The following is a 27,072-nucleotide window of genomic DNA, read 5'->3' on the forward strand; positions in this document are numbered from 1 at the left end:
GCAGTATATATATATATATATATATATATATATATATATATATATATATATATATATATATATATATAATTTTTTTTTTTTTTTGTTTTTTGTTTTTTTTTTTTTTTTTTTTTTTTTTTTTTACAAAACTGTCATTTAAGCCATTTAATGTTCTGCCATTTGTAGAGTAGACAACACAAATACCAGAGTAAATGTCATACATTAAATCAACCTGAAGATGGCAGTAGGCATTGCGCTTCAGACTCTAAAACAAGGCTCTCTAGGTGACATAGGAGAAACAGGTCCTAAGTGGCTAAAAAGAGGCTATTCAGTCACAGGGGAGTTCATTTCTTCCAAGTCACTCCTCCCAATTAAGCAAACATTACCATTGGTTTTAAAATACATTTCTAGACTGGGTTGGGTGAGGTAAAAACCGTTTTCTTTCCATTACCTGTACATTGTGAATAACCTCTCTGAGTAGCCTACTCTTTGCCCTGTGTGACAGACTACTGGCCAACACACAAATCAGTCCTGTATTGAGCATGATGTATGGAATGTTTTAATGGCAAGTCGTTGAATTTGCTGTAATACAGTTAATCAAACACATGAAATTCATCTGAAGACATTCCTGGAAATGGTATATGCTCTTAATTTAGAAGAAAACAGATTATCACAATGACAGAATAGTTTATCCCCATGTTTTCACTGTTGAATTCTGTTACTCGTCCATCTCAATAAAAGAAAGTATGGGTCTTTTATGCCATACAGTTTATTCTGCTTGTAACTTGAGAAAAAAAAAATGCTTTTCAAGAAATGCTTGTACATCTGCAGTGCATGCTGCATTCGTCATTTCAGCGGTATCAGATGAAAATAAAGCTACACTGTATAAAAGAGCCTTTGGGATGAAAGAGGCACAGCCTCTTGTACTAAGTAAGCAATCTCATCACTGAAACAGGTAAAATGTAAAATATTCACAAGGCACTTGTCATTAATAGTTCTATCTGACATATTAGAAAATAAAAGCTGTTAGCTGATCCAGGAACTGTGCCCTGCACAGTTTTGGGCAACAGATAACATCTAACAATCAAGTACATTTCCATGATTGGGTTTACATTCGTAATCTGACTGGATTTGACCACCTCTGTCTGATGTTGTTTATGTATGGCTTTGGTGAGGGAAAAGATGGACACACCCAGTCAAAAATGCACGTACTGTGTTGTCATGTGAGAACTCAATAAATCTAATTTCACATTATATTATTAAATGTCCAACTCAGACATAACAAATTAATGACATCCTTGCGCAAGTTGTTTTCTTTATCTGTCTGGTTAAGTATTAGAAATAAATAAGATTTGTTTTGTGTAAACGTCTTTTATGGCTATTAACTTCTCTAGGTTATTTTACTTCACATTTCATCACATCATTTACATTGTGAATGTACCTCAAATTTGGCTTGGTAGCATGAAATGTTTTTGTGTCCTTCATAGAGGATGAACCGGGCACATCCAACTCTCCACTCAGTGCATTTTAGCATAAAACACTAGCCGGTCTAAAAGGAAAACCTTCAGCTAATATTTACAGACATCTTTAAGAATGCTGCTGGTATTTGATCTGTCGGTCTCTGATTTTCTGATACAGCGATGAGATGGTTTTTTGCATCGCTGACAGCCAATAACGGACATCTGATGTGCAATATACAAGATGGTCACTTATCTTTGAAAATAACACTTTTTAATCAGAAATGTACTGTATGCTTTCTTAATTCAGTGTCTTGGAAAATAAATATAAAACTTGTACTGTTTTAAAAACCAAACTCTAGTCTCCTTAGAGATGTTTTTGTACTAGCTTTGTGAGAGTGATGAACAGAAGATTCCTTTTGCAGTCCGGATTTGACCTCTATAACAAAAACAAAAGAAAGAAATTCAGTACATTTTACATACCATTGCATAGAAAATATAGTATACAGACAAAGGAGAGTTATTTTAAATTAATTCTTATTTTATATAGTTTTAATGTAGCTAAGGGAATTATATGATTTAAAAATAAGTGCAAGGTTTCAGACGAGGCTTTAGCTAATCCCAGACAAAAACTCATGTTTGAGCTGTCTTAACTGAAAGCAACTTTCACTGACATATCTAAATATAAGTCGGTGCCATAAAATGTTTTTCTCTAAGGCACATTTTAAAAGCTACTTAAAATGTCCTTGTTAAACTAAGGTCTAATCCTGGCTTAATGGAAGCCTTGTCTGTGAAACTGGGCCATGTTATAAATGTATGATTTACACTAATCTTCAAATGTTTGAATTTTTTTGTGACATAAATTTTAAATACACTACAGGCCAAAAGTTTGGACACATTACTATTTGTAAGGTTTTTGAAAGAAGTTTCTTCTGCTCATCAAGCCTGCATTTATTTGATCAAAAATACAGAAAAACATGTAATATTGTGATATATTATTAAAATTTAAAATAATTGGTTTTCAATTTATTATTCTTTAAACGATCATTTGTTTCTGTGATGCAAAGTGGCATTTTCAGCATTATCCTCCAGTCTTCAGTGTCACATGATCCTTCAGAAATCATTCTAATATGATGATTCATTATGAGTGTTGGAAACCGTTCTGCTGCTTAATATTTTTTCATAACCTGTGATACTTTTTTATAATACTTTGATGAATAGAAAGTTTAAAAAAAAAAAAATGTTTTAAAAAAAGAAATCTTTTGTAAAAACAATATACACTACTGGTCAGTCATTTGGGGTCAGTCATTTTTTTCTTTCTTTTTTGGACTCAATTTTATTCAGCAAGGATGTGTTAAATTGATAAAAAATTGATAGTAAAAGGAGATTTATATTATTTGAAAATGTTTTTATTTTGAATAAATGCAGTTCTTTTGAACCTTTTAATCATCAAATATATTAGGCAGCAGAACTGTTTCCAACACTCATAATAAATCATCATATTAAAATGATTTCTGAAGGATCATGTGATAGACTGGATGTCACGTGACACAGAAGACTGGAGGAATGATCCTGAAAATTCAGCTTTACATCACAGAAATAAATGATAATTTAAAGTATAATAAATTGAAAACCAAATATTTTAAATTGTAATATATCAATATTAAAAAGAATCTGTATCAAATAAACGCAGGCTTGATGAGCAGAAGAAATTTCTTTTAAAAACATATTTATTAAAATATGAATGTTTCCAAACTTTTGGCCTGTACTTTACATGTGTTGGGGAGGAAGTAAACAGCAAAACCATTTTACAACATTGGTGGTGATAAAAATAAAAAAAATCTCGAAGCAGCAAATTATAAGATTTCACAATGTTACTGTTTATACTGCCTATTGATCAAATGCCGCTTTGGTGAGCATACTTCTTTCGGGAATTTTTTTTTCTCTTGCTGACCCCAAACTTTCAAACTGTAGTGTAAATATAAAAAGTCAAAATATGAATGGTCTTAACAAATTTGAACAAAGACTGGTGTTCACTTATTTTGGTAATGCTTGAATAGCTTACTTGATATGCATTGCACTTTTGGCTTCTCCCACCGTCCATCTGCCATGCAGCGGATCACAGGTTGGTGTCGCTGTGTGAAGTTTTCACTGCACTGGTATCTGATAATAGAATCCACCTGGTAACGGTCTCTCTTGTTTCCAAACATCTTGGCATTCTCCACTTTAGGAGGTTGTTCACATGTCACTGTGAGAGAGGGAGTCAAAATCACATCATGCTTTCTCACACCCGTGGCATTCGTTCGTGTTTTGTGGTGTGCGTACCTGGACCTGTTTTGCATGTGAAAGGCAGGTGGTAGTTGCAGGGCACGTCATTCCATTGGCCATTTTCATGCCAGATCATTACAACACAGTCTTCACCAGAGTTAAAATAATTGTCTGGCTGGTTAGGCCTCCAGTTCTCATATTGCTAAACAGAGGAAGAAAAAAAATCAAGCGCTAAAAAAAACAACAACAAAAAAACAATACATCTACACTCAAGCAAAGGTTCTTTATTGGCACCTACTTTTTTATATTTAAGAGTGCATTATTGGAAATATAACTTTTCAGCAAGATTTAGGCTTACCAGCGGAGTCCCATCTGACCAACGGAAGTCATTTCCCACTGTTTTATCATTTAGTCCAATCCACTGATAGTCTTGTGCATATGCTGTTACAAGAGTAGGGGGATTACTTGTAATCAGAGAAACAACACACCTACTTATCTTAAACACACATACAGAGATGCACAAATGGCACTCACAGTTGATGAAGTCTTGCTCCTCTGGAGTGATAATGCTCACCAGGTGAGCGTTTAAGTCTCGACAGCGTTTCTCAGCGTCCAGCCAGGTCTCTCTCTCAGAGAAATGCAAGTAACAGTTGCCCTGAAACTTACTCCAGCCCTTTTCACAGCTGTGCACATCTGAAGCAACATCACATGGCAAATTTATCAATGTCTCACCAGATATATTCTCTTAGACCACTATCGCAAAATTTTGCCACAAGATACAGTGGGGCAAAAAAGCACTTAAAAGGGATGGTTCACCCAAAAATTCGCTCTTATGTGATGACAGAATTGTCATCTTTGGGTGAACTATCCTTTTATTAGTCCTTAATGCAAATAAAAAACAAATGAAAGCTGTGTGATGGAATGTGCTGAGGAATTCTGAAAGTCACTTTATCTTTCAGTGTTTAAAACCAGTGTTTTAAGCAAGGGACAAATGCCTTTTACGTGGCATAATATCAGCTTAACAGATAAAGTGATTTCTCCGCAATCATAAGTATTCCATTAGACTGACGATTCAATTCCATATGAAGCCAAGGGAAACATCCCACAGCAAATTATCAAATGAGATATTTCTGGTCTCAGCTTAAATGGAAAATATGAACTGGACACATTCTGTTTACCCCAGTTGAGAGAGTCTGCACCTTTCTTCCACTAATGTCTTGCTATATTTTAACAGTAAACTGAAAATGCATCATTTCATCCTGTATGACGCTGTGGTTTAACTGCGAAACTGCAACAGATTTCCATAAATGGACTGGGAAATTTTTTTAAAACAACAACAAAAAACAAATACGTCCTTGTGTTTCTTTGGTACACTCATTGCACCATGGTGACATCTACAGTTGTGTGTCACCTTTAAGGTTGCTTTTGAAAGACCGTTAGTAGAATTAGCTGAAGCAGCCTCATACCAATCTCACAGCGGTCTCCTTCGTAGCTGGGCAGACATAAGCATTTGAAAGTGTCCTCTACCTCCACACAGGTGGCTCCATTGGTGCAAGGGTTTGAATGGCAAACATCAACCTCTGCAAATAAAGGTTTAGCGATTAAAGCTGACTACTATGAAGATGCCCTGAGGTAGGCCAAGCTTAGCAGAGAGCTTCATTGAATCGGAACTCATGGAGCTGCTTCTACACCGTAAGCCAATCTCTTGAATAATTATACCATCAATATTTTGATAAGCTGAGAAGACACACTTCAATGTTACATTGAAGGAGAGATCAGAGTCAGTTGTGGTCACTGTAAGAGCGCTAACCTGGGATGAGTTTTTATGCCTCTCGTGAGGAACAGATCTGCACTCTTACAGTTCCAGAAACAGAAGCAGAATTTTAGAGTTCAGATTCATGTGAAGATGGGACGAGAAGTATGAGCATGTACCAGGTGTTAGCAGGCGTGCTGATTAAACCAGACTGCAGCAAAGGCACAGCTGAACAAAAACAACACAGGTGAACAGTCACTGAAAAGACATCTGGACACAAGAGCTGAGTGAAAATTACTTAACCACACACACACATGCCACATGACCTGTAAAATGGACTGTGAGGACACAAATCAGGCATGAGCAAAGTTATTGACAAATGAAATGCAAACGCTGAGACACTTAGAGGCAATCATATGATTCATTTGAACACACATTTCAGCCCAGAAAAGGCCTAACGAAATGTTTATCAAAATGTCAAATATTCGAACCACAACATTTCGAAAAAATTCCCATAATTTATGTGACTTTGCAAGACCTTCTGATATAACTGATTAAATTCAGTCTGACTCACCATACTGGCACTCTTCTCCATGCAATCCAGGAGGGCAGTGACAGAGGCTCGCCCCATCCTTCACTGAACACAACCCAGCTCCACAAGGGTTTGGATCACATGGGTTAGAAGACGCTGTTATGGTTTTTGAGAAAGAAAGAGAGCAAGACATGACTAAGAGCAGTTTTTTTTTTTTTTTTTAATCTCCAGAGGTGTGAAGAAATAGATTTCTATATCAGGATGCAACCATTAACTGATCATTATTTTCATGCTATGGGCGATAATGATCAAATTTGAACAGATTATCTGGTTAAAATATAGGGCAGGGACTTCATCAGTTCTTGATTGGATTTTGAAAGCGATTGCGCTAATGAATGCAAGCTTGCAGTCAGTTAAAGTGAGTGGGGTTTAATTGGAATAAATAATTGGAGAAGTCTTTTGTTTTTAGTAGAAGTTATGATATTTGGAGATTAAAAAAATATATTTATTTGATATTCTAAAGTGTTATGTTAATGTATTAACTAACATGAACTAACCATGAGCAGTCCATAACATTAAAAAAGATAAATAAATGCTTTATGAGTACAGTTCATTATTAGTTCATGTTCACTAATGTACTAAACTAATGACCGTAATCTAAAGTGTTACCATTTTGGTTTTAAATTAATACATGCATGGCTCAGTCATTCACAACATCTATAACTTCCATTTACAAAATATATAGAGTAAATTTTCATTTATTGCTGACTTTAAATGATGGCGAAGCAAAATGAAGTATGCAATACTGGCCAGCGCACTGCATACATTTTTTTTAATACTAGCCAATAACAGATAGGGTGCGAATATATTGTGCATCTCTATTCTATATTTTAACACATTTTATGCAAATGGTTTCTCACCATTCACAACAGGTCCTTTGGTGACAGAAGGACTTTGTAAAGAGACGGGCTCTGTGGTAGAAGATGAAGCTGCAGAAGTAAAAGCTTCAAGTTGATTGATGATACTCTCTGGTTCTGAATAAGTCACTGGAGCTCCTGCAGCATCATTGTACAAGCCTGATGGCCCTTGAGCAGATAGTAAAGCTGAAGGAGCATCACTGGAGTTCACAGTTGGGGTATCAACAGTGACCGGGATCCATTCATACTCTTCTCCACTAGCATAGACACTTTGGTCATCTCCACTACCAGAGGACAGCCTGATGTTGCCACTATATTCCACCTCTCCTCTTCCTAACTCCATTCCTTGGAAGGGCTTGTTGGGTATTTCCATTATGCCATTGTTGGTGAAGAAGGTGATATCCCCACTAGCCGATTCCCCTGATCTTTCTCCTGATTCAATGGCATAGCCTCCAGATGTAAATCCATTTCCCTCACCAGACCCAAATAACAAAAGCCCGGAAGCTTCTTGTTCAGGAGATTGTTCTGTGAGATCAATGAAGCTAGACTCCAAAAATGTCAGACCAGAAAATGCTAAACCACTCCCAGAGCCACTGTGGACACCGCTAACTCCAGAGACATCACCACTCATCCCAGAGATATCACTGCTCATTCCAGACCCTGAGATATGTCGTGAACCACTGAAATCGACATGGCTTCCACCCAACTCTTGTTCCAAATGTTTAGCAGTCGATACCTTTATCCATGGGTTGTCCACCATTATGATGCCACTGCCATCAATTAATGAAATGCCACTGGATCCTCCAGAGGGAAAAATTCCTGACTGAAAGCCACTGAATCCTGAGGTCTCCTCACTGGAACCTGATCCTGAGGAGATTCCAGAAAGGTCTCCACTTGCGTCGCTCTCCCCTGAGCTGCTGGAAATGTCTGAGGTAGATCCACTTTCTTCAGAGCTAAACCCTGACCCACTGCCTGATCCTGATCCAGAGGTGTCCACACCAAAGAGGTCTGAGCTTGGGCTGATGGGGAAGGTGAGGATCTCTGTGACTCCCTCCCCAGCCTCCTCGGGTCTCCCTGAAACTAATCCAACTCCTGATAAAACTGTGTCACTTTCTGAAAAGATTACTAGGCTATCTAAGCCATCGCCACTTGGCAGATCCCCGCTCCCACTGGCTCCAGAGGAATCACCTGACACAAATGACCCACTTGGCTGATCCCCGCTCCCACTGCCCAACATATCGTCAATGCCACTGGCCCCAGAAGAGTCTCCACTGGAAACAAATGATTCACTCAGCTGATCTCCGCTTCCACTGCTCAACAGATCGTCACTGCTACTAGCCCCAGAAGAGTCTCCACTGGAACCAGTTGATCCACTCGACTGATCCCCGCTGCCACTGCTCAACAGATCTTCAGTGCCACTGGCCCCAGAAGAGTCTCCACTTGAAACAAATGACCCACTTGGCTGGTAACCGCTCCCACTACTCAACATATCATCAGTGCCACTGGTCCCTGAGGAGTCTCCACTTGCAAAAGATAACCCACTCGGCTGATCCCCACTCCCACTGCTCAACAGACCGTCAGTGCTGGTGGCCTCAGATGCACCTGATTTAAAGGATTCCGCGGGGATGGATGTAGGGATAGGGGTCATTTCTGAGGAAACAGAGACACGCACAGAATTTAAGGTACTTGAACAAAATGTACCTGAAACTAAATGAACACTCCTGATGCATAAGTTACAAGCTGTTAAATGGGACATGGGTCAATGACATTTCCTGTTTTTGTTCTATTTAATAATTGATTCAGTTGGGGACTGAATTGAAGTCAATGGTAACTATAACTGTTTGGTTACCAACATTCTTCAAAATATCAACTTGTTTCACAGAAGAAAGTCATACAGGTTTGGAAGGACATGAGATTGAGTAAACAGAAGAAGCTAACAACATTTTCTTTATTGGAGTGAACTATATTCTCTTGAGTTTTTAAATATTTAAAAAAATAAAAAATAAATAAATATATATATATATATATATATATATATATATATATATATATATATATATATATATATATATATATATATATATATATATATATAACAATTAACAGGAAATGAGAAGACCCATGCAGAACCTCATTAAATATGTGACGAGGTTCATTAAGTTATCATCGATCAGATCATTTGACAAGACCAGGTTAAATCATGTTGTAAAATGTCATTGTCACAGCAACTTTTTTAGCGCAAATTTCATATTCTTATTTGTCTTTGACTTATATATGTGTCCTGAGATGCATTATATTACCAGGTCTGAGAAGAGCAGGAAAGGACGTTATGCTCACTATCTTTTCCTCTTTCACTCTCTCATTTGGTTCACTTTCATTCAGAGATAGAGCCAGATCCACTATATATAAAAAAATGACAAATATATAATTAATCATTTTGTATAAAAATTCTACAAATTTATAGTTTACATTTCAAAGAAGTTACACTGCATGACCTGTATTTAACTATAGATGTTATATTTACCCTTGAAGCAATATGCATCGTATTTAGAGTGCAGGTCAGGAGAGCCTGTCTGGTTGGGAAACATGTAAACTGTGTGAACTCCAGCCATCCCTCCACCACACTGCTGCCAGGGCTTATTGATGGAGTAACGAACGCTGCGGTCAAGAAGCCAGCCAGGACGGCACTTATCAAAGCCATGCCTCCATGCAGCATACAGGTCTCCTGTGGAGGCCAGGGAGGCATTCTGGTCCAGGCAGTAAGCCACTGCCTCATCATAAGTGAATCCCTCAAATGAACTTGCATGGAAAACTTCCCCTGGAATGTGAACATTTACTTAAAACTTAAGCTACACAGAGTGATTCAGAGTGGTTGCTTATACCATGAGAGAATCCTGTTGACTATGAAATTTTTAGGGAGAAAAAAACTTTAAAACATTTTTTTCCTGTTTTTTTTTTTCACTTTTAGAAACTTAAAGCAGAGGTCATTTATTTATGTATTTACCCACCCACTCTTTGTCCACACAGCAGTTTTTATATAGTTATGCAAATACTCTTACCCCTTGGTTTGTCCACATAGCAATACACATCATAGCGTTCATTGGCAGGACGCAGTCCATAAGACCTCACACCAGGAACATGATCCATATTGCCAGAGCATTTCTCACGAGGAGACACAATGGGATATCTGCATAGCCATCATTTACATACTTTTGTAAAAATACACTATTTTCTTGCTGTATAACATGTTTATAACGGGTATCTACAGAGTATTGATCTAAGCAGACCATGATCTAAGACCCAAGACCTAAAGATCTAAGATCATTCCACTAGAAGCATTTGTCATCTGCCCTGCCACAAATATTTTGCATACTTATATTTTGAAGTTTATAATGTTAAAAAGAATTTTTCGAACAGTCATACCTGACAGTCTGATCTAAGAGCCAGCCAGCATCACATTGATGGTAACCAGCCTCATAGGCGGCCTGCAGCTGCTGGGCGCTGGCAATGACAGCACCGATGCTCATACACGCGAGCTGAGCCTCCACAAAGTCAAAGGCATAACGACTGGAGCTTGCGCGGTAATGAAAGACCACCCCTGTGCAGGGAATTAGCAACAACATGTGTCAACAGATTTATCAACTTTACCATGAGTATGAAAAAAACAACTCATAGGGTAAAACACTTAATGGTAGCTTTAGAACATTTATGTATACAATTTACCTAGTTTTGTAATAAACCTTCAGTATAATCAGATCTAGCACAAGGTTCTTACATGCTACTCAAATTGTATATCAGAAAATGTAGTTTAATAGATTGTAAAGTTATCGTGATAGTTTAGAGTAATGTATTACTCTAGCTTAATATGCTATTGATGAGTTATAAAGAAATCCTGCATTTTCATTATTTATCTTTAAGATTTATGTTTGAGCCTCAGTGGATTTGCTACAAAGGATAAAAATATACCATAAAATTATCAGACACTTTATGTAAGTATTCTGAATTCACAGTACTTTTATGTGAGGAACAAGTCCAAATTTTAGCAGTTATTCATTGATAATGCTTGTACCAATCAAGTTACCATATACTGTACCAGCAATCTTTGTTTATATTGATTCATATGGATTTACAATCAGCACCATATAAGGAAGAACGATCAGGAGTAGAAACCTGCTCATAAACTTCACCGTGTTCCTTGCGTGTGCCATTGTCTTGACAATACATATCAATATGCAAAAACTATAATGAGAACTGAAGTGACCGAAACCACCGTGAATGAGTAACTTAGGGTTTGGTTGATAATGACCATAATTTATGATCTTTTCATTGTTATTAATACTACATATGTCAAATCAAAGAGAATTTATAATCCCTAACACATTACTCTTTACTGTATATTTCCATATTGACACATACCTGTGGCAGACATAATAGCTTCGCTTCCATTCAGATGGGATAAATCAGAGCCAAGGTCAGTCCTGTCAGTGACACCTTCCATAATGTCCGTAACTTCCTCAGCAGAGCTAGGAGGTGGTGAAAGGGGCAGCTGGGAAATATTTAGTGCAGTATATGGGAACTCAACACTGGTGGTAGCTGCGGGCTTATAAGTTACCACTTTTCCCTGTAGTTCACTTTCTGTGGAGGTGGGCTTTAAAAAGACCTGGGGGCTTTCTGTGATTTTTTCAACCATCAGGTCACCACTGTCGGCGTCTTTGGTTCTCTCGATTTCAAATGGGTATAAGCCTGAACCCTCCTCACTCTTTTCTAAATGAAAGAATATATAAACAATGCATACTTGTCAACACTTGTGTTGTTACTCAATTAACACCAACAGCTATTCACATATTATTGTGGATTATTGGATCAACAAAGATAAAACAATTACAAATATATGTGTATGTGGATAAACATTCATAAATGATAAAGAAGGAACAGTAAAATCAGATTTTTGTACCAGAGTAGCAAAAAGCATCGTAGCGAGAGTCTGGGAGTGGGTAACCGGTCTGATTGGGAAACAGGTAGACGGTACGCACTCCCAACAGGCCACCCCCACATTGTGGTCTGGCGATGTTGATGGGGTAGCGGACACTCCGGTCTGCCAACCAGCCTGCATTACAAACATCCATACCACCCTTCCATGCCAGGTACAGCTGTCCTGTGGTGGCCAAGTTGGCACCCAGCTTTGCACACTCAGCTTCTGCCTCCTCAAAAGTAAATTTGTTTGGGGAAGTAGTGTAGAACACTTTTCCTGTAAGATGAAATGGACGTTTTTTTAGCATTTCAAGAGCAACTCTGTTGCAAGTTTTCTGCCATCTCAAACACGTACCTGCCATTTTCTCCGCAAAGCAGTACACGTCATACGTCTCATTTACGTCTCGCACTCCATATGTCCTCACTCCTGGAAATTGGTACTTGTCTCCATAGCAAGGCTCACGGGGATCATGAATAGGGTACCTTTATTCCAAAACAGATTGCATTTTCCATCACATTTTTGAACATAACTACCCAGCAAGCAAGTTTGCTTTTAAAAGACATCTAATAGCCGTCCAAACTCAGCGCTGACGTCTCGGCTTAAACAAGGCCAAAATTTGGGATGTCTGTGAAAATTTAATAGATGGCTAACGATAGCCCATGAATAGACTAGTCATCTAGAACATGAACATGTTAAAGAAATGAAACCAAACACCTTGCAATCACTGTTGACTTTGCTTACATTATGGAATATCATTAAAGGTATTTTGGCTAAAATGACAAGAAAAACAAATTCTAGTTTATTTTGGTTAGAAGTGGGACTCAGAGCCGGACTGTCTGTCTATCTATCTGTCTGTCTGTCTGTCTACTATCTATCTACAAACAGATATAATTCACTTTTTTATGAGTACATTTTGTAATTTGAGCAATCAGTACATTTTCTTAATTAAATTTACAGACACCACAATTGTCTTATTTACTGTAAACTTACCAGGACAGTTTACATTCCAAGTTATGTTACATGTTAACTGCCTAATGTGTTAACTGACCTGACGGTCTGATCTGCAAGCCAGCCAGCGTCACACTGATGGAATCCCTCATCATAAGCTGCTTGGAGTTGCTCCGGAGTAGCGATCAATGCACTGTTTTGAATGCAGGCTGCCTTGGCCTTCTCAAAAGTAAGGGTGTATCGTGTGGTGATTGCACGATAGTGGAAAACAATACCTAAGAATCATAAGTATATCCATTTTAAATTTCGGAGAGAAAAAGCACAATCATACAGTCATGGTAGTTTGATTTGTAAGGATCTTCACACAAGCAGTACCTTGAACTTGGACATCCACAGTATCATGACTATCCTCTATCGCATGCATGACCTCACAGCGATACACTCCTGAGTCATTGGAATGGAGCTCAGTGATCTTAATGGATGCGTCTGTGGGTGTCATAGGGTATCCCACCATTGTGATTCTATCCAGATACCTTTTGTCAATGTTTACTATCCCTTCAGATGCCACTAAAATGTTTGTGGTCTTTTCTTTGTTGACCAGACTCCATTTGATCCGGTGAGACAGAGGAGCAATGGTGGGGGCACCAGGGTCATTGACTGTGTTGTCCTGGAAGTAGCAGGGCAGAACTAGCGTGTCACCCATCAGAGGCCGGAGGGGAAACTCATTGGGTATGCTGACACTCAATGTATCACTTTCAGGCTCTGTGATGACATATGAGGGTATGGAAAATACAAGGACATGGATCACAAAATTTCGGCATAACAAAAAAGACAGTCAAGTGAGGTTTTCATGAATACTGAAAAATGTCATTAAGTAATTTACACAATGAATACGCACCAGTGTAAAGGTAATCGAAAGACCCTGTGGCTGAGAAGACCCAGAAGCACAAGCTCAGCAAAAGCAAGGACAGCATCGTTCACCTACAGGTTTAAGAGAATGTTTTATCACCATCATGTTTGCACATATACTGATCAACAACTAATGCATTTTCAATTTTTAGTGTACGTGAGAAGACAACTTGGTCACACTTTATATTAGGCGTCTTTAATTACTTATATCGAAAAATGTTGAATTGCAAAACACGTTGCTGCTATTGAAGTGAGTTAAGTTGAATTGTGTGTAAGGGAAGTGTCAACAGAGTAATTATATATTATGCAATTACAGAAATGTAGTAAAGCTGCAGCAAAAATATGTATGTATACAATAAGTTCATTGAACCAAATTAACTAATTTAAATGTTAGCACATATTATTTGAAGACTTAAAATAAAGTAGGACCAACAACATACTATATTGCGCTGTGCTTAAAAGGTTTGTTCTGGTAAAAGGTTCTGACAGCATGTACTGTATAAAATAAACCAAATGTTGATTTACAAGTTACATAACAAAGGTTTGGTAAAATAAGAGGTTTTTGAGAGGGAAAAACCAACATGTAATTTTCAGTTACCAAAATTACCACAGGAACAGTACAGATCTTATGCCAGTATAAACTGGTCATAACTGTACCAGGCGGTTTGGGAACTAACTTGCCGTTAATTACTGAATGTCTGCCTGGCATGGATAGAGAAAAGATTGCTGTTCATCTAGTTCACAGAGATTTATGGGGAAAACTGCTTAAGAGGTTTGCCTGTCTTGACAAACATATTACATTTATAAATCAATGCCAGGGTTGGCCCGCTTTTAGGAGTGACGCCATTTATTTGACTTGCTACAGAGCATTCAGCAGTGCTTCCTATACATAGACTTATCTACACATACTGCCAGAGCAGAGACACTTATTCATAGCTAGTGAAACTAGAGCTTTTTATACACTATTCCATATCGAGTTTGTCCTCTCGACCAAATCTAATCTTATAAAGCAAACAACATTTTTAAAAAAATTCTGAGAAAGTGTGCACACTTGCCTACACTCTGTGACCTGTAAACAAGCCATTTTTGATGTATGAGGTCCCTAAAATTACTATAGTAAAACATTATGTTGAAGCTAATTTAGAAATATTATGTCATTTTGTCTAAAGCAAAGAAAAACAATAAAGCTATTTGGAAAATGTTGTGCAGTGTTTTTGTTAAAGTGCTCTGGACTGTGTTTAGAGAATGCGCAAAGGAAAAATAACGATAAGATAAAATCAGTGGTTTCATGGGAAACAGGCTTAATGGCTTATGTGTTGGTCTTAATTTTTCCTTTTAAGTCCTTCTTGAAGTGGAGTGTTTCCCCCAGTTTAAGCTCCAATGGACACCATTCAAGATTTAGAAAGCTGTGGAAAGATAAAGATTGATGGAAATAATAATCACTGTTCAAAGGTGAAAAAATAAAAGTGTATGTGTTCTAGTCAAAAACAGCAGACATGGGATTATAGTGTACTGTAAGTAACTTTACAAAGATTACAAGAGTCAGTTAAATGAGATGATCACTTAATGCTGCAAGCAACAGTTCGTCTCTGTATATGACCCCTTCAGACAGACCATAGCAACATGCTACAGTGAATTATAAATATTTCCTGGACAACATGTGACCATGTGAATGAAAATGGTTCAACATCAAAACTGCAGGGTCTTGCAATTACCAAATCCAATATAATAACCATAGCAAATTAAATAAACCCACTAGAAAATAGTAAATGTTGGAAAATTTTATAGCCAGCAATATAACTTTAAAGGAATAGAGACAACACATTTTGAAAATTGATTAAATAAGACTGTAAGAAGGAGAAAAGTCAGATATTGATAATTAATCTGCAATGTCAACTTCAGCATAAAGCATAACAGCAGCGAAAAAAGCAAAAGGTTTAAGTGGATATGCCTGACTAGCTCTGATGTATAGACCTGAATTGTATACAAACATATGAAAGGTAGTAGCTTTCTGGTGGTGTATCTACTTTATACTAAGGCAGAGCTTGAGAGGTCATTGAGGTTGCATTTAAGAACACCGCAGCATCAATACAACACATTTAAATATAATTATGTATCTCTGAAATAATACATTATATGAAAAAGCAACTAAATGAACTTAATTTACGTCACTGGAATTCAACTCCAGTTTAAGCATCTGAAATGTTTCCTATTACAAAACACATTAGTTTCAGATTACTGGTAAATATTTGTAATATTATGATCATTCCAATTCATATTAACATCCTGCAGCAGCCAAAAATAATACTATAGCCTACAGTACATCTTTCGAATGCTCACATGTCCAATTGATCCAATCTGTTTTCAATCAGATCACTATCTTTTTAACATTTGAATATTTAATACCATATGATCTCAGTGTGAAACAATGAGTGATGTTTGACAATCTTCATCTTGAATTAATTTCACATTACGTTAATCATTAAATCTACACTTGGATATACCTAATCAGACCAGAGATGCTATTACAGTGCTCACCTGTACAGCCAGAGCAACCACAACATAAAGCCAAACTGTAGCTACATCACCTGTATGATCCCGTGTCCCTCTGAAACGCTTAGTCCTTGATTGCAGATGCGTTTTCTCTGATCGTCTCTCAGTCCAAACCCGTGATAAAAGTGTCGCGTGTGCAGAGGCGCTTCTGGCAGGAGAATGTGAGGCAGAAAGAAACTCTCTTCAGAGGGAGATACGTTTAACTGGACAGGAGCTGCTGAAAGGGGGGCTAGGGAATGAGAGGTGGAGAAAAGGCGCACATAAAATTTCCACGCATGACGGCTATAGAAACAGAATAGAAACAGCTATAGAAAGCCTCCAAAACTTTTGTGGGAGTAAACATGGGCAAATCATGACGCTATTTAAGTCGACATCCTTTTTGAGCTATAATACATCATTGGAATGGCACATTTAGACTGCTAATTAACATGTTGTTATAGGCCTAGCCTATTTGGATTTAAATAACGCAACGCGATGGTTTCAAACACCTAAATCAAACCCAATAAAATGAATATAGCCTAATTTAAGAGAATTGTCAAGTTTACACATTAGCTTTCAATGTATTTATATGAATTGAATTCAAATGTAGATAAAGTCACTCTTTATCGACTTGATTCTTTTCCCCACGGGCTACTGGACTAGTGTGAAAACTAGCCATACACTAAACATTTTCTAGGCTACTACATAATAGAGATTTATTTTGAGATTTGTTCCAAATTCTCTATTCTCCAAGTTTCCCACCCAAATGTTGTTTTCAAATTTTGTGCCTCTTGGTCTCAATCATCCATCATATTAATTAAGTGTTCTGGAGCTGCAACATTAACATGAGTGGAAAGCAGAAACAAGGCTTCATTCAGCAGTCAGGCCCACCCCGTTGTTCCTCTCAAACTTTCCTTTCAGAGGAACATGACAACGTATCCCATTGAAGAGAGTCACTATTTGAGAACCTTGCAATACCTCACAAAACATTAGGCATAATACAGAGTAGGACTACCCAATAAAGAATGCAGTGTACTTTGTGTCAAAGTCCAGGGGGAAAAGGCTGCAGTATGACTTTTTTAGATCTGATTTTCATTTATTCCTGATGATGTTTTTTGTTTGTGACTTGCATGTGGATTTAAAAATGTTCCTTAAATCTCACCTTTTTCCTAGACCATCCATTTCTCCATAATTAACCTGCCGATTAAACAACAAAACTACAGAGACAACCATGAGCTGGCGTTTAAACTCAGTTTAGATTTAGATGGGAGGGACATTCTCTCTGTTTCTTTTGGATGGTGATTAAAAACTGTAACTGAACTGCTTGGAATGGACTTCAAAGAGGAGGTTCCCACTGTGAGTTTGTGTGAGAGCTTTGTCCTCTGTGCTTTTATTCTCCAGTTTGTGTGTATGAAATGAGATGCAAAGGTATGTTTGAAATTTGTCCTGGTGTGTTAACCTGCTCTGGTTAGCCTGTATTACACCTTTAAAGGGGCACAATGCCTTAAAGCAAGTGCTAAATATACCCTACTTTCAGAAAGCAATACGTTTAAATAAATAAAAAATTACCAGAACATAAAAAACGGTCAGTTCTTCCGTTCTGTGACATATATTTGAGTTGACTTCTCAAACAAATGAAGAATGGAACTTGTTGTTCATCTGGAATTGATTGGATTGTGTATTGTGGATCATTGACGTCAGTTATTTCTGTAATCTCATGAGTGACAGTTGCCCTTTCTCTGGTAAACACGTCATTAGAGAAGGGATGACGTTGCGACGATGATGTGCATGGATAAATCAAGTATTATAAAATAATGGAATATTCCATTAAGAAAAATGAATTCTCCATTTTGATTTGGTGAGTTTAAATGATATGGTCATAACAGCAGTTCACACTGATATAGTTGGCTGTTCTTCAGAATATATTGGTTTGAGTAGAAAAGCAATCTTTCAAAGGACAACCAGTCTGCCAGTTTTTAAGCAATCAAGCTGACTTTTGGTGATTGACGTTGACAACACGCACAGTTCCAAGTGAAGCCTTCAGGGACCTGTGGACAATTCACAGTCCTGAAGGGCTCTTTTCATCAAAAAGGCCAAACGCTCGAAAGACATCAGGCGTTCTCCTCACTGACAATCTTGTTTCTATAGAGGAAGAGAAAACTCAGGTCTCCGGGGAGTCACAAAAGCTTCTTCGTAAGCCTGTGTGAGGAAACAAAATTCCTCGGGGCAGTCTGTCACTCCAGGTGCTTTCTGCCATTCTGTGTGGTGGCACTGGACTGTTTGCCCTATGTACCGAGAAGAATGAGGAGAGTTAAAGTAATGCCAATCCAGAAAATATTGTGGACCTTTGAATTTTCTTCTTTTTTTCACAAACTGGTGCAATTATATGTCTCACTGACTTACCACATAATTGATTTATAGATCAAGTTTTTGCTACTGCTAAATCTAACATAATCTGGCTCTAAACGGTTTGCACTCAGTGGCTCCCTGCTGTCGGGAAATAGGCTTTCTTTCACTGGGAGCGCCTTCACATGGTATTTTTGGACAGCACAGAACATATTTATTTTCCTGCTGGAACTGAACAGTGCATTGTGCACCATAGGTTTCTGGAGCACTGTGAGCTGAGGAGAAGGATGCCAGCTCTCTCTCAATAGTGTCCATTTACACACCTCACTTAAAGCTGCTGCACCCATCAATTAGTTAATTGTCACTGTTTTGTGCATCACACAAAGATATAACGTAATGCCATTGACTCATTTAAATATTTTAGACAAATATGTACATACTTAAGAAGATGTAAACACTAAACAGCTTGTTCATTTGCATCCAAAAGGCCAGAATAGAATCCTGATGATTAAATAGTTTATCATTTGTATAGTTATTACAGAAAAAATGTTAATGTAATCCAATAAAATCCGAGATTAATAATTATTAATCATGAAATAAATTCAAAATGAATCAAACAAATAAGATTTTCCTCAACATAATGCAAACAGAATTCCTGAAATTCTGAACTGAATCCTTGTCGTGCACTGCCCATAAAGGACAGATTTTCACAAATTCAAAGTCTTTGATTGAATTCAGCTCATCTACACGTACCATAAGGAAGTTGGAGCAGATGCAAGCGTGTGTGTTTGCTTAAGTGTGTCAACGTTTAAAGGGAGACTTAGAACAGTATTTCCTTATCCACAGGAACAGACCTGACATTATTCTTGTAGTCCAACAGATGATTAAAGCCTCTACATCTGTTAGCATGTTTCACATACCTATATGTTTGAACATACCTCAGCTGTCTGTGTGTTAAATCAGATGTATGCGATATACTTTATATTTTATGAATGGAAGCAGAAAACTGCATTTGTTGAAGTGCTTTTGAAGTTTAACGCTTCATGCTTTTTTCATATGCACACTTGTTTTAGACTGTGGAGCTGTGGAAAACAGGCATTTCCTAGTGCCTCTGCACAATCTCTGCCTCTGGAATCAGGAAAAAAGAGAAGCATCAAATAAAAAAAGCAAACACCTTTTAAGGTTAAAACCCAGTGTTGGCTTTAGTTCACTGTTGCTGCTAAAGGGGTATTTGTTTTGATTATGACTTGAGGGCATTCCTTGCATTTTTATGTGTCTGTTCCTTTAAATAAAAATTGGTTTTAAAGGAAAAGATACAGACGAGATATTTGGACACATCACTCCCATTTACATGATTGCATGATTAACCCTTTTTAATAATATGATGATTCATAGCCTGACAAGCCAGACCCACATCAAGATGTTTGGTCTGGAAATCAGAGGGGTGGGATAAACGGTTGTCTTTCAAACTCCCTCTGCAAGCGATAGGATAGCGCTACACCAACCAGAGCAACGAAGGTAAAGCAGAGCTTGTTGATAGATTAAACATTCGCCGTATCCGGACGGCAAAACTCCGAACACATCTTCCCTTCCTGACTTCAGTGCCGTTCTTTGTTCTTTTCTTAGAGAAAAGTTTAACTCCAAGTCTTCCAGTCGCGGTCAGAAGCTGAAAGACCGCCGTTCTCCAGTTTCTGTGTTTACTAGAAGCACGCAAACGCAACTCGGCAGTCATCATTATTATGGGCCCGCCCACCGACTCTATACACGATGTGATTGGCCCGGCAAGAGTTAGGGGATTACAGCTCAGAAGGGTATTGTGAGTTGCTAGACGCCACCCGCAGGCAGATTAGATTTGCTGCAAATCTAGGTGCGTCTAGATTTCTAGGCTAGATGATTCATAGTACTGAATCACAATTGACAGTCACATAAAGTCACATAAATGGTTCACCATGAGATCCCTTTTTTAATTAAACATACTAAAAATATGCCTCTGGAAAGTCCTGATGTGTCATTACCGTGCCAGAACAAACACAGAGAAAAAACGAACACAACAAGCAATAAATCGAAAAGCACAAGGTAGGGAATGGATACAGGAAGAAGTCTTTGTCATTGAATATCCTTTGGAGTAAAGGTAAATCAATACCTAATAAAAACTGCTGTAAATTCAAAGCAAATGTGACTGTGCAAGGAGACTAATGTCAACTCTGACAGAGTTACATGCTGGACAAGAATATTGGTAGTCAGAAAATGACCAAGCATAAAGCAAAAGCTACAGCAGACATATAGAACATTAAGTGCCAATCACTGAAAAGACCATCAAGATCATATAAATATGTGCATCTTAGACCACTATAAACTTACAAATGTACTACATTAGTCATGGTTCTAAAAGAGGAGGACACAAAACTTTTATAATGGCATATTGTTCTATACTCAATCAGCAGCGCAACGTCATCACTCCTGCTTTGACTTAATAAAGAACACATGTAAGGTGCGCTCCTGAGCCCTCTCTAACACAGATGCTTTTGTCCAAATATGTGAGGTGCTAAACTGATGAAATCCGCCAATCTAATCCTTCCCTCTGGATGTTAAGCCCAGGTTAAAAGCCTGCGATCTAAATTCTTAATGGCTGCTTGTTGCTTGTTTAAGTCTTATCAAATATGTGGTGATTAGGTGTATGTAAAAAAGAAAAAAGAAATAGTTTGGTATATACCTTAATCAAAATGGTTGTTTTTGACTAATCACAGTGCACTGTGAAGCTGGCCAATCAGAGCATGCTGGGCTTTTCAGAAGAAGGAACCAGTTTCAATAAAATAAATAAATAAATAGTACTGACCCCAAACTTTGAACGGTACATTATAAAAGCATTCTATTTGAGATAAATACTGTTCTTTTAAACTTTCCATTTATCAAAGAAGCCTAAAAAATACACAACCGTTTTCAACATTGATGATAATTACAAATGTTTCTTGAGCACCAAATCAGCATATTATGATCTCTGAAGGATCATGTGACACTGAAGACTGGAGTAATGCTGCTGAAAATACAGCTTTGCCATTACTGGAATAAATTACATTTTCAAATAGAAAACAGTTATTTAAAATTATAATAATATTTTTACAATATTACAGTTTACTTTACTGTATTTTGGATAAAATAAATGCAGCCTTGGTGAGACTTAAATTAAAAAATATTTCAGATCCCAACCGTTTGAACGGTATTATAGAGTATACTGTATACATACACTAATATGCGTCAAAATAACTAAACCAAACATTTGACAAGCCAATGGGGATTCTATTGGTAATGAGTGTAGGTTGCCAAAATACCACCACGTGTCAAGACAAGAGTGCCCGTTTCTGAAGAAACAGCCAGGCATGAAATGTAGTCACTCCTGCCAGAGGTAGTCAAGTAAGAGTCATGCAGTTTCTGTGACGCACAATTCAGAAAAGGCGGAGTCGAGGATTTGGTGGTTCACAGTGTCAGTTCTGGGTTTCTAGCTATGAATAATGTCTACTTGTTGATTTATTATTATTATTCATTTGATTGTAGTAGCATTTTATAGGACCATATAAAATCACAAAACATTTATTGCTGGTTTTGCCAGTTTTTGCTGGACAGCAAAATTACACAATTTCGCATGGTCACTAAGGCTGATATTGCAGAGCCACATTTATCATAGTCCAATTCTGAGACTGGTACACTCTGATGCACAAATGCCATTCCTGACCAAGACCTCACAACTGATGTCAGCAAAGGTTTTTTTCTTTTTCTTTTTTTCTTCTTCTGAGCATTGGCTTGTAATTACATTTTTGCCGGTCTGCATGTAGCCTGATCGCAGCCCACATAGTATGTCAAAGTTTGGGTAGGTGGGGGCCACACTGAGCTTCTATGTCACTTATGAAAAGCACATTTTATAAACAGCAAGGTCAACAACCTGCATATAACAAGGCTCCTTATTGACCAGCCTCAGGATGCAGGTGAGCACGCCTTCTTGCTCAAACAGAAATCTGTGCAAATGTTTACACAGACCTTTTCTTTTAACAGACTTCCAGTTTTGTTTTGAGTGGGTAACTGCAATTTGGGAAAACCGCAACATGATTTTGATCACAGATATGCCACAATGCCCTGTAAATACACATATAACAAGAATATATAAGCACTACAACTTTGCCTTGTTTAACTGCTTCCTATTCCTACTGCTTCTATCAATCAGCCTTTCATATACTTTTCAATAGTGTATTAATAATTTCTTTGTTGCTATCTTGCTATATGTGTGTGTGTGTAAATGTTTTTTGTTTTGTTTTTACATGTACTTTTTAAATTGGAATGACCAATTTAATCATACATCTTGTTCTGTCAGCAATACTAACCAAACAACCTTTATAAACTAACAAATTTTTTATCAAAACATATGACCAGCATTATTCTCCTCTTATTTTTCTCTCTCAGTATTTTACTCACAATAACCCATTGTCAACAAGGCAGATATATTAATTGGCTGTAAACTATCATCCCAATTAAGGGGGTGCATCCTTTAGGACACAGCTTATGTTGATACATTGTAAGGGGTTGGAAATATTTTTATGATTTTCATTCAAATATAGGCTATATTCAAATGTAAGGTTAACCTGATAAAGAAAATACAATGTGGTTGGTCAGACAATTGCCATTCAGAATGGTGAAATTGTCAAATATGTTACCTGTCATCTAAGTTATCATGTGGAGACAACTCTTAGATAGCATAGTTGTCATCATCAGTCTAGTATATGTTTGCCGGTATGTGATAATATATCACAATAATGATCATGAACAATATTGTGGGATCTATGTCTGACAACAGTAGGCTATATCAAAGCACATCACTAATATTAATAAAGCCGAGATGAGTAATCAAGAGCGGCACGGAGCGTCATCAGCATCCTCAAGTGCAGGGCATTCGAGGCAGCCCGAGGTAACTTAAGTTTAATATCAAATCTAGAAACAAGTTTTTGTTTTCTGCTCTCTAGCTGCTATCCAAGATATCTGTCTTTATTCAGGGGAGCTCAATCCTGCACAGTTCATCATCTGTTTCCGATCAGAACAGAGGGAAATCATTCACCAGAACAGCTTTGGGATATCGGAATGTTCCAGACACCAGTGGATGAGCCAGATAGACGTATGCTTTACGCATCTATGCAACGTTAGAAAGATTACACATCCAAAAATACTAATTCTGTTTTGATTTGCTCAACCTTAAAAGGTATTTCAACTGAAAATGTAAATGCTCGTGTCGTTTCAAACCCGTAATTTTCATCCATCTTCAGAACACAAATTATCTTTTTTTTATGAAATATGAGATATTTGTCCCTCCATTGACAGCTACACATAACTACCTCTTTCAAGCCCTGGAAATCATTTTTCATTTAAGTAATACATGTGACTCCAGCAAGAGGGCTCTCAACTCTGGCTCTCAATATCTACTTTCTTGCAGAGTTTAGCCACAACCTTGTGATATTGATTAAGGTTAGAGCTAAACTCTGCAGGAAAGTGGATCTCGAGGACCAGAGTTGAGATCCCCTGCAATCATTACTCGTTTCAATGCCTGGTATAAATAGGGCCTAAAATTCATTTAGGCAAATAAATGTCAGGATTTTCATTCTGGGTGAACTATCAATTTACTTTAAATATAGCTTCTTTGGGATAAGATCATTTACCAGTTTATCAAACGAAATAATTTAGGTCAGCCTTAAGTTTTTATAATTAAAAGCAGTTCACATTGTAAAATAACAATGGTTTCTTTTTTCAGGTGGTGGAGCAACTTTTTCGGGAGGAAACTGCTGATACTGACCCAGAAGATGGTGAGGTGGTGCCAGAGATCCATTGCCCCTTTTCTGACCAAAAACTTTTGTTAAAATTGATTAATCCCTTGACATCACCATTGAATGACAGGGAGCTCTATGTCCAGACACTTGCTATTGTCAAAAGACTGTACTCTATTTAACATTTAAATGTTTAAGTAAAAAAACTCACAAGTACACATGCAGTTCTGTCAGAATTTTAATTAAAAAAGAAAATCAGTTAATTGCCATTCATTTTATACAATGCTGTAAAACATTTAACCATTCAGGAGCATGTAAAGTTATCAACACATTGACCATTGTCTCTTTGAATTTTAAAGATGAAATTAAAACTACTGAGAGAAATTCTATGTGGACATTTGAGTTAATTTTAAAATCTACACTCTAAAAAAAGCAACCTCCATGTTGCGCTGCTGTTTTAATTATTTCTTTAAATTCATTACAATTTGACAGATGTGCAGTGGGAAATGTAATGGTTTGGGTGCATGCACTGATGATTGGATAGCAAAGTGTGTGGCTTGGCAGACGTTGCATGCAAGTGTGGTCAAACTGAACAGTAATTTTAAAGGCCTCTCTCTCTGACAAAAGCAGGTGTCTATGCGCTTGACCAGTCAGCCACTGCATCACCTGTGGGACAGAGAGTGCTGCCTCATCCGTGGCATCTCCATCGAAGGCAGTAAAATATACAATGTTTTTAATAACCATTTATAACCTCACAACATTTGTAAATTGTACCACTTGTAATTTATTTCTGTGATCAAAGTGGAATGTTTAGCATCATTACTTCAGTCTTTGGTTTCACATGATCCTTCACAAATCATTCTAATATGATGCTCAAAAACGTATCAATGTTGAAATCAGTTTTTGCTGCATTTGTGTGGAAACAATGAAATCATTGAAACATTTTTGGTAAGATTATAAAAAGACATGAATAATTGTATTCATTAAGGATGTATTAAATTGACATAAAACAACATGTATAATGTTACAAAAGATTTCTATGTAATAAATGCATTAATAAAATTAACTTTCTATTCTTCAAAGAATTATGAAAAAGCTTAACTACTTCCACAATAATGTTAAGCTATGTTAATGTTAAATTCCAACATTATTAAAATTATTTCCAACAATAATAATAATCTGAAATGTTTCTTAAGCATCAAATCTGCATATTAGAATAATTTCTAAAGGGTCATGTGACACTGGAGTAATGATCTGATCAATCAGTTATCAGCCATATTTTGACTAATAATGTTTTACCAGTGTAGAAATATAATAAACATCTGCATTAACATCTGAAATTAATATACCCTCACAAACATAAAATAAACTGTAAAAGAAAGGAGTTAATCAAATGAATTAACCTGATAATCATACTAGTAGTGTGTCAATAATAAAGGCATTTTGATGATACTGGAGGTTAAAAACATATATTTACTCCCTCATAGCATTCTTAACCAGCCTTTTTGAAAGTCAAATGCAAAATAAGGTTTTGTTTTTGTCCAAATAGCAAAAGTGTGAGCGGAGTTATGTGGTTTCATTATATGGACATGATCAGCATTTTTGTAATATTTAATTATTTCTCTGTTCATTCTCAGGTATTCGTTTTGAATTATGGGTAACACTTTACAATAAGGTTAATTAGTTCATGTATTAACTAACATGAACTTATCATGAGCAAAACATTTGTTACTGTATTTGTTAACGTTAGTTAATAGAAATACAGCTGTTCATTGTTAGTTCACAGTGCATTAACTAACGTTAACATGATTTTAATAAAGTATTAGTAAATGTTGAAATTAACATGAACAAAGATTAATAAATGCTGTATATGTGCAGTTCATTATTAGTTAATGCTAACTAATGTAGTTAACTAATGTTAACTAACGAACCTTATTGTAAAGTGTTACCGTATTATGAAAACCTGAATATTGACTATAGCCTACCATACCATACCATGAACTTAGCTGGTTTACTATAGCTGGGTAAACGCCTTTTGGAACCCTGCTTAAAAAATCCTGGGAAAGACCTTCAAGAGATGATTAAATCAAAAGTTAGTAACTCTAAATATGCAGAACAATAAATATTATATATATATATATATATATATATATATATATATATATATAGACACACACACATACATGTTGCTTCTGTGACAGATTGCTTATGCTACTCTATGTAGGCTTATGAGAGTTGCTTTAGATAAAAGCATCTGATAAATGCATAGGCTACATGTGAACAAAATTGCATTGCAAATAGTAACTGTCATTGTTTTCAGTCATGACTGCAAGCTGAAACCTGGCCATCTCTTGGTCCACAGTCTGGCACTGTCCTGAGCGCTGCCCCTGATTCTGCCTCTGCCTCGTGCTGGATTTACCCAGCGACTGGTTGAGCACCTCTATGATGTTATGTATAGCTGATGCAGCATCTGCTGCACCAACATTTGAGCCTTGCTGCAAAATAAAGATCAGTCTGAGATCTTTGCTTAAATTACATCATGTAACATCCTTGAATGCATCACATTTGTTGGGGGTATAAATACAAATATTGGGGGTAGCAATCAAAGTACTCAAACTACAAAAATTGCACTACAGACATGTGAATAATTAGAATATA

At 37.0% G+C, this 27,072-nt stretch overlaps 1 protein-coding gene across 2 annotated transcripts; it reads right to left on the reverse strand.

The window, feature by feature from the left end:
- Nucleotides 1-136: 136 nt before the first annotated feature.
- acana (aggrecan a) lies at nt 137-16,573 on the reverse strand. Of its 2 annotated transcripts, XM_067437469.1 has the most exons (19): nt 16,324-16,572; nt 13,725-13,807; nt 13,202-13,588; nt 12,927-13,101; nt 12,233-12,360; nt 11,861-12,154; nt 11,323-11,670; nt 10,330-10,504; nt 9,966-10,093; nt 9,431-9,724; nt 9,207-9,305; nt 6,910-8,556; nt 6,032-6,145; nt 5,171-5,284; nt 4,239-4,397; nt 4,063-4,145; nt 3,762-3,906; nt 3,502-3,684; nt 137-1,875 (listed from the first exon to the last, which is right to left on the reverse strand). In XM_067437469.1, the coding sequence occupies exons 2-19, from the start codon at nt 13,798-13,800 to the stop codon at nt 1,781-1,783; spliced, it is 4,644 nt and encodes a 1,547-aa protein (XP_067293570.1). In that variant the 5' UTR covers nt 13,801-13,807; nt 16,324-16,572; the 3' UTR covers nt 137-1,780. The 2 variants fall into 2 exon arrangements, with proteins under 2 accessions (XP_067293570.1, XP_067293572.1); XM_067437471.1 differs by lacking the exon at nt 5,171-5,284 and having other exon boundaries at nt 16,324-16,573.
- Nucleotides 16,574-27,072: the final 10,499 nt, after the last annotated feature.

This window comes from Pseudorasbora parva, chromosome 1 (assembly GCF_024679245.1).
Source record: "Pseudorasbora parva isolate DD20220531a chromosome 1, ASM2467924v1, whole genome shotgun sequence".
Lineage (NCBI taxonomy): Eukaryota > Metazoa > Chordata > Actinopteri > Cypriniformes > Gobionidae > Pseudorasbora > Pseudorasbora parva.